This window comes from Ambystoma mexicanum, chromosome 1p (assembly GCF_040938575.1).
Source record: "Ambystoma mexicanum isolate Mex_15411 chromosome 1p, UKY_AmexF1_1, whole genome shotgun sequence".
In the NCBI taxonomy this organism is placed as follows: Eukaryota; Metazoa; Chordata; class Amphibia; order Caudata; family Ambystomatidae; genus Ambystoma; species Ambystoma mexicanum.
The window spans coordinates 773,637,320-773,651,475 of record NC_090921.1 but is presented as its reverse complement, the minus strand read 5'-3'; the positions used below and the strand labels follow the sequence as shown (position 1 = coordinate 773,651,475).

Below are 14,156 nucleotides of genomic sequence, written 5' to 3'. Positions count from 1 at the left end.
GGAGGGAACGCATACAGTAGTGGGAAGTTCCACTCCACCACGAACGTGTCCCCTAGGGCTTCTCTCGGGGGAAATTCCCTTGAGCAATACTTTTTGCACTTTCGGTTGGTACCGGTCACAAATAAGTCTACCTGAGGGGTTCCCCAAAGGGCGAAGATCTCTGGAATGACTTCCTGAGCCAGTTCCCATTCGTGGGACACCGTGCTCTGCCTGCTCAGAGCATCTGCCGTCATATTCTCTTCCCCGGCTAGATGAACTGCTTTTAAAGAGATTCCTTCTTGAATTGCCCAATACCAGAGTTGCATTGCCTCTCTGTACAGAGGTAATGACCCTACACCTCCTCTTTTGTTTAGATAATGCATGGCCACTATGTTGTCCGTCATTATCAGGACATTCTTCCTTCTGACAGATGGCAGGAAAGCCTTCAGCGCTAGTCTGATTGCTCTCAGCTCCAAAAGATTGATGTGTAGTTTGGACTCCGATGGAGACCAACGACCGCTGATTGTCAGATCGTTGGCCTGAGCTCCCCACCCCTTGAGTGAGGCGTCCATCACTACTGTGATCTCTGGCCATGGTTGCCAAAAAGGTTCCCCTTTTAGGATGTTCTCTGTACAAGTCGACCATGCAAGGTCCTGTCGAACATTGTTCGGAATCTGGAGAAGATCCGTCATTTGACCTGAGAACTGGGACCATTGAGTCTTTAACGCCCACTGAAGGGATCTCATTCTCAAGCGTGCCTCTGGCACCAGGAAGATGCAGGATGCCATGAGGCCGAGCAACCTTAACAAGTCATAAGCCTGGAGATTTTGGGCATTCTGGAATTTGGAAACCATCTGAAGAATGTCTTGGGCCCTCGACTTGGGAGGCGGGCTCTTTCCTAAGGATGTGTCCAATACAGCTCCTATGTACTGAAGCTCTTGGGAAGGTGCCATTTGGGACTTCTTGAAATTGAGGGAGAAGCCCAGTTTGTGGAGGAAGTGGCAGGTGACTTTCAGATGATCCAGTGCTTGTTCGGCAGAACGCGCCCTGATCAACCAATCGTCCAGGTGGGGGTTGACATGAATCCCCCCTCTCCTGAGGTGCGCTGCCACCACTACCATTAACTTGGTGAAGACCCTCGGGGCGGAGGTCAGCCCGAATGGCAGGACTCGAAACTGATAGTGTGAGTCGCCAACTGCGAACCTCAGGTATTTCCTGTGCTTGAGATGAATCGGCACATGAAAATAAGCATCCTGGAGGTCCAATGACACCAACCAGTCTTGAAGTTGTAGGGCCTGAAGGATCTGAGAAAGGGTAACCATCTTGAACTTGTCCTTCCTGAGGAACTTGTTTAAGTTTCTTAAGTCCAAGATGGGTCTCAATCCTCCGTCCTTTTTGGGGATCAAAAAATATGGGGAGTACCATCCCTTGTTCCTTTCCGCTGCAGGTACTGGTTCTATAGCAGCTTTCTCCAGCAGGGTTAGAATTTCCTGCTGTAGGAGCGGATCCGAAGACTTCAATGGGTGTCTCCCTAGTGGATTGCTTTGAGGTTGCTTTAGAAAAGGAAGGTAGTAACCTTGGGCTATTATTTCTAAGGCCCAAACATCTGAAGTAATGGCTCGCCATTCTTGCAGATGCTGTGACAGCCTGCCTCCCACTGGTGTCTTGTGATGCAAGTCCTCAAAGTGGTTTTGTGGCGGTCGCTGCAGCCGCTGATGGCAAAGAGGCTGGAGCTGGCTTCGCACGTCTTGGTCGACCACCACGAGTGGCCTTTCTTTGGTCCCTTTGACTGGCCATTCCTCTCATCTTCCCGTATGCGGTGTAATAACGATAGGATCGTCCCTCCACGATTGCCCTTGCGCACGAAAAAGCTGAGGTTGCCTAATAGCAGCTCCTAAAGATTTGGCGGCTGCTTTTGAGGTCTGCAACCTCTCAAGGCTCTCGTCAGCCTTGTTGCCAAAAAGGTGAGACCCGTCAAAGGACATGTTCAGAAGACGGTTTTGCACGTCCGGTGCAAAACCCGACTTCCTTAGCCATGCAAATCTACGCATTACTGTGCTAGTGGCCATGGACCTGCACACACTATCAACAGTGTCCAAACCAGATTCAAGTGATTCCTGCATAGCTTCCTTTCCATCCCTAACAATGGATAGGAATCCTTCCCTTTCTTCCCCTTCTGGTATATGCTCCGCCGCCATTGCAATACATTCCCAAAGATTGTACGAAAACTTTGCCAAGGCACAGGTGGAGTTGGCTGATTTTAATGCCATGCTCCCAGCTGAAAATACCTTCCTTGTCCAGCCATCCACACGCTTATCGTCCCTATCTGGAGGGATAGACGGGTCCGCAAGTTTGTTTGAAGCTGTGGCTGCCTGTATAACTACACTTTCTGGAGAGGGATGCTTATACAGATAGCTGGGGTAGCTACTGGCAGGGCGGTATTTTGATTTAAGGATTTTATTCACTGGAGGAATAGAATCCGGCGTCTCCCAATTTTTGGCCACCCTATTTTGTAAGGCCACATAGAAAGGTAGAATTGGGTCTTCATTAGGACCATGGTCCAATATGTCTGTAAGATCATCTTGAACAAATTGGGCTGTAGGTTTTGGCCCAGCCCAAATAATCCACAACCTTATTCATTAATTGACGATATGATGGTTCACCTGGCTCTGGTCTGCCAAATTCGTTCTCTGGGGACGTATCAATACCACTTGCATTGTGTAATGTTTCTACTTAATACTTCATCCTGCTTTCCTCTGAAATCAGGCATTCAGGAACATTTGGAGTACCATATTCAAGGCCAAAGGGAACATTTTCTTCATCAGACTTCTCTTGTTCCTCAAAAATTGAGGTCAAGGATTTGAAGAACTCCTTCCTAGGTAAAGGCTCAAAAACCTTTTCTGGTGGTGGTATAGGAGGAGTGCTACTGGGTGCTGAATGTGACCCAGGTGCTTTGTCTTTTCTTTGTCTCTTTCCAGCTGATCTTGTCGAGCTGGAAGTTTTGGCATCGAGGGGTTCGGCGTCGATGTCGACAAAGGCATCAACAACTTCGACATATTATCCGACTTCAACGGCGTCTACTTCGACAGCGTCGAGGCACCCTTCGAGGACTTGCCCTTTGAGGTATGTTCGGTCTCGGTGACCTCGATCGGTCGACTCGACCGGCCACTCGGCGTCCTAGAAGGTTTTCTAGCCTTCCTCTTTCGACCACCCGGGCTCAAGGGCGCGCGAGTGTTGGAGCAATGGCGCTCCCGGCGGGCTTCTGAGGAAGGCGCGGACCGAGCATTCGCTTTGTCAAAAAACTCACATTTTTATCCTAAAAGCTTCCCATTCTTCGGATGATTAATGTTTTGTGGGACATTTCATCATTTTTGTAGATTCGTCCGAAGACGAAGTGGAGGGGGATCTATGGCGTTGTTTCTTCGATTTTTTTGTCGAAGACGACGAGTGAGGGGAATCACTTCGGGACCCTGACCGATGCCTTTCGCGTCGAGGAGATTTCTCCTCAGGGGACCTCGATTCAACGCTAGAGGCTTTTCGGTCGGATTTTCGACCTACCTGCAGTTTTCCCCTCCTCTCTCGCAAGGCTTTTCCCCGTCATTGATTGACACTTCATGCAGGCTTCCATGTCGTGGCCCTCTCCAAGGCACCATAAACATTCTCGCTGCGGATCGGTAATCGACATTTTCGAGCCGCACGATTTACATTTTTTGAAACCCGATTTCGGGGTTGTGGTCGGCGTCGATGACGAAGACATATTCGTTATATTTGCTATTCTCACAGAACCCGAGGCGCGCCGATTCTCCCAAGCAACGTACACTGCGGAAAAACAGAACTGAGGCCAACAGGCGCCGCGTGTGCTACTTATACACCCGATGACGTCACCCTCGATGGAGGCCTTCGAGGGACCATCGACTCGACATCAACGCACGCCGCCCTCTGCCGAAAAATGTTTTCCGAAGCAGCTGAGCTGGATGGAATACATCAAAGATGAGGAATACGTTGGAGGACACAATCCACTCGAAACAGACAGTGTCAATTTTTCATAAGTCAATTGGCAACATATTCTAGATGATTTGTAATTTACTTTAAACTTGTAAAGATCTGAATTGTTTTCTACCAAACACAATAAATAAAAAAATAAAAAACATATTCCAGGTTCGCGGGTCTGTAGATGAGAAGCGCCTGCCGTCCCCAAGAGACGGATCTAGATGGTGGAACCACCAAAAAACACTGTCCCAATGATCGAAATGAATGAGTTGGGTGGTAGATTTTTGAAGAAAGATAGGGAGGAGCCAAGCCATGAATACATTTAAAAAACAGACAAAGTGTCTTAAACAGGACCATCTGCTGTACCGGACGCCAATGAAGACTCCTACGGAACTGGGAGACAGACTATTTCCTAGGCAGGGAAAAAATAGCCTAATGGCGGACTTCTGAGCGACCTTCAGTCAATGTATTTCATTCTTTTGAATGCCTATGTATGAGCAGGGCATTACAATAGTGTAACTGAGTTAGTTAGTGCTCCAACTACCATTTGATGGTCATTCTCTGCAATAAGAGGTAGTAGAGGCTTCAACAGTTTGAGATGAAAGTAGACCAATTCAACAATTTGATCAACCTGCAGGATGCAGTTCAGATTTGCATGCCAGATGCTGTCAAGGTTCTTTACCTTGAGTAAGAATGTTAGGCAAGATTGTATGCAGTACCCTTTGGGTGCACTACAATAACCCTGACGACCTGGCAATAGCGACCCAACCTTTGGTATAAGTCTGAACTACACAGGTTGGTAGTGTGGCTGAGCAGCCAGGCTTATCTCAAGAGGGGTCAATGTGAGCAGTAATGCTGTGACAGTTTCACCACACAGTTATCCAAATAGACACTTATATACTCAAGGTTTATTGATAAAACAATTATTAATTTATTTCAAAGTCAGTCATATAATCCTTCTTCAGTAAGCGAGCAAAAACATGTAACACTTAAATATACCTCAAAACACACTCTTAGATTCTCTAAATCAGAAGATACCCATTGGGGATGGCACACAGACTCCTCCACCCTCAAGTGACAAATAGCTAGGACACTGTGGACATTGATTTATTACCGGTGCATTAGTTGAGTTTGGTGTAAAAGAAAGAGTGAAAGAATAAAACAAAGATTAACAAATGATTCATAAACAGTTAAGTACTTTTAAACACCTTCCAAAGCAGAGTAAATTAACCCTTTCCTGGGGGAAAGGCCAAAGCACAAAGTTAGAGGTAAAGAGGAGTCTCTTGGGGAGTCAGGACAGCCAATGTTAATTGCACAATGTCAAGGGGAGCTGAATATCTTCTTTGCAGGCAGGTAAAAAGTCTTGCACAGTTTTTTTGAAAATGTTTGTAGAAAATAGAACACTTGAAGGGCCACAAGCTGAGAGGCTTGTGAGGGGCAAAGCTTTAGCAACTCTGCGAGGTAACCAAGACAGGTCTCAACTGAGAGCAATTAAGGCTACACAACAAGAGGTAAGTTCTCTTAGACTTTACAGCACCTATGGTTCGAAGAAATGGTTTCAGCTGGCTTCTGTTGTTGTGCAGCTCAGCAGATCCAGATGTTCTTGAGCCTCAGTCGTGGGGACAAGAGGGACGACGTCTGGGGACTCCTGCTCTGCAATTGGACATTCAGCGACAGCAATGGCCAAACTTCGATTCAGCGGTCCTTCAGTGTTTCAGCTCGTCGCATCCGACAGCAAATAGCAACACTGCGGTTCTCGGATACCACTTCAGACTTTCCTTGCTTCTGGGATCCAGCACTCTTGCGGTGGCTCAGGCTTGGTCAGTCCTGCATCAGGGAATTCCAGAGGATCTTCCTAGCGCTCGGATCCAACTTAAAAGCAACGCACACAATCTGGTGTTCCTCTGCCTGGCTCTTCGGTTCCAGCAGCAGTGGAAATACAACCAGCTATGAGAGGATGTCCAGACGGGCTTACTTTGGAGTCGATTGGTCCCACCAACTCAAAAGGGAGAAATCGTCCTTGCACGGCTTCTCTAGTCGGGGCGAATTCGGAGCTTCAGATTCCTTCGTCCAGTGGTGACTCTGTCTTCCAAGCCAAAAAGCATTGCCTTTTATGCAGGTTTCTCCCATTCATTCCAGCCTAGCTGTGAATCAAACAGCAGTGTGGCTCCCAGCCGGCCAATCACCTTTGGGTACATTCCTGTAACAAAGGGGATCAAGCACAGAGAATTTCGGGCACCTCCCTCACTGGCTGCTCCTGCCAGACATACTGGAGCCAGAGGCGGGCTTCACTTGTGAATCCCACCGAAGACAACACGGACAAAGGGACCAAACCTGGTTTGGTGCGCAGAGTAAATCTCAAGAAGGACCTTTCTAAAAAGAAATGCCGAAAAAAGAATAGGGCCATTTTGACGAAATGGGCACCCATGGGTGCTTTACCGAGGCTGCAAACCAGCACGCGGTAAAAACACACAATGGTAGTAAAAAGTAAACCACTGCCACCAGCCATTAATTGTAGAAAGGGTAACATAAAAACATGAGAAACTAGACAAAGGGGATACTAAGCAACCCTTCCAGCACCCTATGGCAAGATAGCGTGTGCTGGGTCTAGAAAGTTACAAAACGTGAGTCAAGTCAAGTTCACGTCACTGCTCTTGGAAACAGTAGTTTCACCAAGAGAAGCTATTTAAACCTTTGGGAAATCTAAGAGACTTCCCTGTGCCACTGCACTGAAGGTGCGGTGTGATGCAATGTAAAAATGATGCCTATGGAGTTTGTCAGACGCCAAAGTCAAAAAGAACAGAAATTAAATCACATTAAAACTACATGAAAGATAAAAAGTCCTAAACTCCAGCAAAAGAGCGGGGCGGTGGGGGTGTCCAAGGTAGACTGGAATTAACACATTTTCTGAGAATTCTCCATAACAGAGAACTTTGTTGGAAATTCGAAAAGTGACAGGCATGGAACAGATTGAAAGATATTAACTAGTTTCTTCTTTGAACCGAATACGACTTCAGTTTTCAAAGGGTTCAATTGAAGCTTGTTTTCCAACATCCATTTTATTTTGTCTGCACAATATAATGCTCTGGTAAATTTCTTCCACTGGTTGTTTTAGCCGGACGTAAATTTGTGCGTCGTCGGCATAAGAATGATATTGCAGATCAAAGTGAGAGAAAATACTCAACGATGGACCCATATAAATGTTAAATAGTAGGGACAGGGAAGATCCCTGGGGCACACCACAACTGGCCGGTAGAGAATCTGACCGGTATGGGCCCAGTTTAACTTGCTGGAAGCAGTAGGATAGAAAAAGAGGTAAACCAATTCAGGAAATCGTCAAGACACCTGGGCCAACAGACAGTCTGGAAATAAGGATGTCAAAGTCAACTGTGCCGAAGGCTGCCGGCAGGTCTAACGTGACAAGCATGCTAATGTCACCCTCGTAGGCAGCCCTTAAAATGTTGGCCCAGAAGTGCGCCTCAGTATTGTGTCCTGGTCCGAATCCTGACTGATGCACATCCAGAATCTCACACTTGTCCAAAAAGCTCTGGAGTTGCATGGTGACAATTTTCTCTAGACTCTTTTCAGGCCAAAGGAGACCGGCAATCGGACTGTAGTTTGAGAGCAATTTATAATCTAGAGTGGATTTCTTTTAGAAGTGGCATGAGATATGATTTTATTTTAGGTCCACTGGAACACATCCCTGGGCTAGTGAGGCATTTACAACTGATAAAATAATCCCATTCAGCTCTAGCGCATGTTGTCTGGCCACGTATGCGGAGATGGGATCATAACTGAAATGTGTCGTCTTAAGTTTACAAATGAGATTAGAGACTGTCTCTAGATTAGCAGGGGAGAATGCAAATAGAGGCAGAGTTAATTCTGCTAACGCTGTTACCCACATGTTTATTGTTGTAGCCTGTTGGTCAACTGGCTGGGAGTCCATTTTTAGAAAAGATTACATTTATTTTGTCTAGAAAGAAAACATTGAATTAATTTGCCTGATTAAGTGGCACAGGAAGATTAGCGTTGGTGTATATGGGGAAGGGAAAGGTCCTTATAGTTGTAAACAATGCTTTAGATCTATTTTCAGTGAGGTCTATCTGCTTCTGTAAGCATGAGGATTTAGCCAGTACTATTCACTGTATGCTTTCAAAGCTGACGTTGCCTCCTGATGATTAATGTGTCTGGTCTTTAGACACATTTTTTCTTTCTTTTGATAGTCTTACTTAAGTAGTTTTAATGAGTCGTTATACCATTGATGGTTTCTATTTCTTGATTTTTCTAAACGCTTAAGAGGAGCTATACAGTTTCATTTTGCTTTGTAAACGTAGCATATGGGTCTGATAAAGTTCGCCACATTTTGCGACCGGTTGCAAAGGGGTCAGACCACTTGGTAGCTGATCACTAGTAATAAGGTCAAGATTTGTTTTACTGCGTAGGAATTGTACGTTAGTACTCAAGGCTTTCCCCAGGTAGTACCTAGGTTGCTGGGATAGTATTACCACAAAATGGTCTGACCAAGTGACAAGAATATTTTCCTGATGGTGAAGGTTTTTCCTCTAAACATTACGGGATCCAAACAATGGCCAGTCATGTGATTGAAAAATGTCTCATACAATCCAAGCCGTCAGGCTTATGACACCAAATGTTGAGGCTAACGGAGGATGAACAAATTTGAATAGCATAGTGCTTCCTTGGCAAGACAGGCATCAAGGCCATTTAAAAAGTAACTAGCAGGGCCCGGGGGGCTGTAACAAAGGATCAGCTGGCGTGATTCATTGGAAGATATATGATACGTACAGGCAAGATCTGAGAAATTGTGTCCCAGGTTAGTGTTTGAAAATTAAGTAGCTCCAGAGAAGATCTTGCAATAATAGCAACCCCTCGCCCTTTGTGGAGTTGTCCGTTTAGCCACTTAACTTGAAAATGTTCTGGAATCATTAGATGAACATTTGTTGCCGAACTGGCAGTGAATCAAGATTCTGTTACAAAAAGAAGGTCCAGTTTCAAGGCAGTAATGCGCTAATGGAGTACAACAGCATTTATAACCGCTGATCCTGCATTAATTAAATCAGCCTGCAGTAATGGCTTCACAGACTAACTTTTAGTTACTTGTCATGCTCATGGTTTTCTATTAAAAAGCAGACTGGATGCAAGTGTACGTTTGGCTTCGAGTACAGAAGTATGTTAAAGGAGGCACAGAGAACATCTGGGGAAGCTGTATAGAGAGGGCATCACAAAATTAAGTCAAAAGAGGAAGCATGTTCGTACCTTTTTGTGGAAGAGGTAGCTGAGGTGGTGGGTCGCTGTTCGTTTCTTCGCTTTTGATGAGCACATCTTCCTCATCATCACTGAATGCAGCCTCGCCAGTGTCATAGCAACTGTCCTCTTTGTCAGCCAAGTGATTTTCCATCTCCATTGTAACTGGCTCCTCAGTTTTAACTGCAGAAATAAATGAGGAGAAAGCATAAATTCATGCTGTTTGATGAGGTCAGCAGAGGCTACATGTGTATCTTGGACGAAGGGGAGGCCTTTTGACTGCAGCCTGTTTGATCAGGTAGAGAGAGTTGCATATTTGCAACCCAAATAAATAGAAATTACAGTCCTACAAAACGATGCAGACTAAGTTCAAAATGCTCTACAGCTTCAAATTACATTGCAAAATTATACACCGAGTATCTCATCACAAGCTACAATCTTAAATGAGACGTCCCCGTGTTGACAATGGATGAATTTAAAAATGCAGAGGGAGAAGGGACTGGAAACATGTTAGAGACAAGTTACTTACCGTAACTAAACTTCTCCAGCACTGGTAGCTTTCATAGACACACATGCTGTTGAATATTCCTCATAGTAAAGCTACTTAGTTCCACTCTTAGAGGCCATCTTCATATTCTTGTAATGCACGGTAAGCATCCAATATTGAGCGTCATGAGGGGTAGACAGGAGGGTTGCATATGAATCTATGAAAGATATCAAAGCTGGATAACTGAAGTTACAGTTAAGTAACTAAGTTCTCCAACATTGGATCTTTCTTAGATGCACATGCTGTTGAGCCAAATATGATAGGATATGGCATTTATAACGCACCTGTACACAAGTGTTTCCAGGCGCCACAACACAAGGGAGGGAAGACATACCGAGGATAAAACAAACGATCCTGCTAGGCCTTGTGTCATTCGGATTGTGCAAGTGTGACAGAAGCGCGGAAGGAGGGGAATCGGAGGGGTGCAGGGGAAAGGAAAAAGAGGAAGTGCGATCCGGGCAGCATGGCTCTGAGTAAGTGCATCCAGGGCAGTGCAGCTCTAGGTAAGTGCAATGAGGAAGGGAGGGCTGTGGGGGTTACAGTCCCTAAGTGTGCAGTAGGCCAGGGGGCATTGCAAGGAAGACTGGTTGTTGAGGAGCCTGGTACCCAGGGAGACTCTGAAGAAACCAAGCAACCAGTAACGCAGCAGACTGTATTATACGATTTTACCATATTTAAAAGCTCGCATGTACAAAAAACCTGAAAAATGCTACCACAAAAGGTTCAAACACCAAAAGTTTGAACCTTTGGTGGTAGCATTGAAGTATATAAAAAATTTTTAAAAAACTGGGGGATGCGGGGGTGTCCCCCTTAACACCCCGCTCACTATACTTTACGGTATATTGAGCAGGGGTTGTGGGGGGAAACCCCTGCAGCCCCTGTAAAAAGAAAAAAAGACCCTGCGGCGCCGGTTCCCGATCACGGAAGTGAAAGGGAACTGGCGCCGCAGGGACACAGCGTGAAGAGAAGGTAAGTAGGGTTTGTTTATGTTGGGGGTGGGGGGTGTGGGGTGGGGGTGTGTCTTGGGTGTGGGCATGTAGGGGTTTTGTACGTGTGTGTGTTTGCATTGGAAATGTACAAACCTTTTGTGGTTCGTACATTTCACATGCAAACTTTTCGGCCGCAGTAAAATCGGCCGCAGTCGGATCACGTAGATCCCAGCAGACAGGCAAGTTAGCAGGGGAGAGAGATAAGGCAGAGGAGAAAAGCAGAGTGTTGAGTTGCTTACGGAACTTCAGGTGGTCCGGCTCAAATCAGAGGGGCATGGAGGCTGTTCCAGAGGGACACACCTGCAGAGGAGAGACATCTACCACCCACTCTCTACCTGGAGAAGAGTCTGACCCTCAGAGTTGAAGGTAGCTGAGCGAAATGCTCTAGAAGTAAGGTATTTCGGGTGAGAGAGGTGATGTAGTGCAGGCCCCGGCCACAAAAAACTTGTGGGCGATGCAGAAGGTCTTTAACTTGATCCTTGCAGCCACCAGGAGCCAGTGGAGAGATTTCAGGGCTGGAGAGATACGGTCCCTGGGCTTGAGGGCAAGGATAAGCCGTGCAGTCCTGTCCAGGATTAGTTGCAGGGGGCGGAGAGTAGAGGTAGGGAGATTGAGAAAGAGGCTGTTTCAGTAGTCCACCCTGGAGAGAACCAGGACCTCTGGAGACAGTGAGCTTCTGGGGGAAAGTGAGGAAAGGTAGAATACCTCTGAGGAGGTGTAGCTGGAAGTGGGAGTCGAAAATGATGCCAAGGTTTTTTGCCTCACAGGAAGGCGAGGGTAGAGGTCGGCCAGAGTGAGAGAGGGGAAAGTGGGAGCAGGGGTCCCAATGAGAAGGATCTCTGTTTTACTGGCATTAAGGCAAGGATTGTTGGAGGCGCACCAATCCTGAATCACAGATAAACAGTCAGGAAGAAGCGAGGGAGGAGGGGAGGGGAGGCGGAGGGAATCCTGAAAGAGTGCAGAGTGTCATTTGCATAACGCTGAAAGTTCAAGGGAAGGTGGAGATCAGGTGGGCCAAGGGGCCAGGTAGACATTGAAGAGCCTTGGAGACAGGATAGAGAACTGGGGGACACCACAAGTGTAGAGAGGTGGTGGAGAGAAACGACCCAAGTTGGAGCTGGGAGGGACGGTCCAGAAGGAAAGAGGTCAGCCACGCCAGGGCCTGATTTGTGATGCCCAGGTTAACACAGAGTCTGTTGATCAGGGTGGCGTGATTGACCGTGTCAAGAGGAAAGGTCAAGGAGGATGAGAACAGAGGGAGAGCTGGATTCAAGGTTAGAGAGCAGATCTTCATGGGAGTTCAGGAAAGTAGTTTCCATGCCTCTGGGTGCTCTGAACCAGACTTATGGTCATGGAGGTAGCCAACAGATTCAGCGTGGAGGGTAAGCTGGGGGATGGCCAGCTTTTCCAGAAGTTTGTGCAGGAAAGGAGTGATAGAAAGCGGTTGATAGTTTGCCAGACATGTAGGATCGGCAGAAGGCTTTTTTAGGAGAGGTTGCACTTGGGAGTGCTTGAGGAGAGAGGAGAAAGAGCCAGTGGCGAAGGAGATTGCAGAAATCTGCCAAAGTAGTCACCAATTGTTTACAAGACAGGAATGTGGTAAAGAAAAATTAGCTCACCTAAAGTAAACAGACTAAACAGGACTGCTAGTCGGACAATGGACTCCTCTGCTGCATTCTTGTTGATTGAGTAAAATCTTATGAAGGTGTGAGACACCTTCCAAATTGCTGCACTGCAAATCCCCTGGAGCGGCACCCCTGCCAATAGGTCAGCAATGGATGACATGGGACTTGTAGAATCAGCTCCTGGCCTTCCAGAGTGTAATCTGGCAGCTTTTCTGTGGCAACATCTGATACAGGCTGAAAGACACCTAGTGATGCCGCCATCAATATTGCTTTACCTATGCTATTGGGAACAAAGACAACAGAAAATGTATCAGAATGATGAAAGTGCTTGGTCTAGTCCACAAAATATCTTTAAGCTCTTTTCACATCCATCGAGTAGAGTGATCTTTCTGCCGGCGTCTATGAATTACTGCAGAAAGTTGGTAAAAAGTGGTTGGCTCAAATTAAATAAGGAATGGACATTAGGCATTCATTTCAGATTTTTTCAGATTTACTTTGTCTTACTGAAACTTGAGCTACGGTTCATGAATACAAACAACGGTGGCAAACAAAGTTTGTTTAATGCATGTGTTTGCAAGGATGGCCCATCAACTTGGCAAGGAACGTATTCAGTTCCCACACACGTGCAACCGTTTTTATTGGGGGGAAACATGTGGAACAAATGACTTGTTAAGGCAGTTTTGAGAACACCCTCTCAGGCTCAGGCCTGCCAAACTCAACCTCCAGAGAGGTATCAAGACCACTGGCGTCATTGTAAGGATTGACGAAGGTCTTCCAGTTGGCTATGACCAGACAACAGGTCATCAGGAACCTCAGGAGGCACAACCCCCTCCTCATCAGACCCTTCCTCCACCTCTGAAATATACTCCAAGGGTTGGAACAAATCCATCCTGGGAGGAGGAACAGAGTAGGGCTCAAACACAGGCCTCAGACTTGCTGAGAGCTTTCTCAGAGCTTCCACAGCCCTCCGGGGCAACTCCAGTAAATTCTCCTCAAAAGGCGCCAAGGGCGCAGATGGAATCGACGTCGACCGTGGCGCCGACGACTTCAACAACGGCTTCGAGGCCGTAGCGCCGAGCATGTCCTTAGACAGTTGCGGCGCCGATGGCGTCGACAACTTCTTCGAAGCCGGAGCCTCGAGAGAGTCCCTCGACGGACATGGCGCTGACGGCGTAAATGCCTTCTTAGAAGGCCTCACAGGTTCCGACGGTCTCGAGGGCATCGAGGACCTCGACAGCACCCGATGATCGCGCCAACCGCCCGAGCCCGAAGGCGTGCGAGTGGTGGCCATAGCTCCTTCCTTGCCGGCTTCTCTCGAAGGCGCGGACAGAACGGTGCCTTGCAATTCAAAAAACACCATCATGAGAAGTCCAGCCTGTGCAGTAGTAGGCAGGTGTCCGCCAGATGAGACTAGACCTGTCCTCCTGACTTCCCTCGGATCAGCCAGTCGTTCAGATCCGGAAATACACGGACTCAGGATCTCCTGAGGTCAGCCACAACCATTGCCATGAGGTTGGTGAAGACCCTTGGCTCGGAGGTCAATCCAAAGGGAAACACTTTGCACTGATAGTGCTTGTCGCCTATGAGGAACCTTAAGAACTTCCTGTGCTTTTGTTATATCGGTATATGGAAATAAGCGCCATGTAGGTCTATTGACACGAGCCAGTCATGTAGTTCGAGAGCATGGAGAATCACTCGCAACGTCACCATCCTGAATGTGTCCTTCCTCAGGAACTTGTTCAGGGCCCTGTGGTCCAGGATGGG

General features: G+C 47.0%; 1 protein-coding gene across 2 annotated transcripts in view; it reads right to left on the bottom strand.

Annotated features, from left to right (window-relative positions):
- Positions 1 to 14,156, bottom strand: part of INTS3 (integrator complex subunit 3) — a 1,800,341-nt gene that overhangs the window by 1,020,666 nt on the left and 765,519 nt on the right. For both annotated transcript variants that reach the window (XM_069651244.1, XM_069651252.1), the window contains exon 15: positions 9,244 to 9,414. In XM_069651244.1, the coding sequence (XP_069507345.1) occupies positions 9,244 to 9,414 (171 nt within the window). The remainder of the gene's footprint in view (positions 1 to 9,243; positions 9,415 to 14,156) is intronic.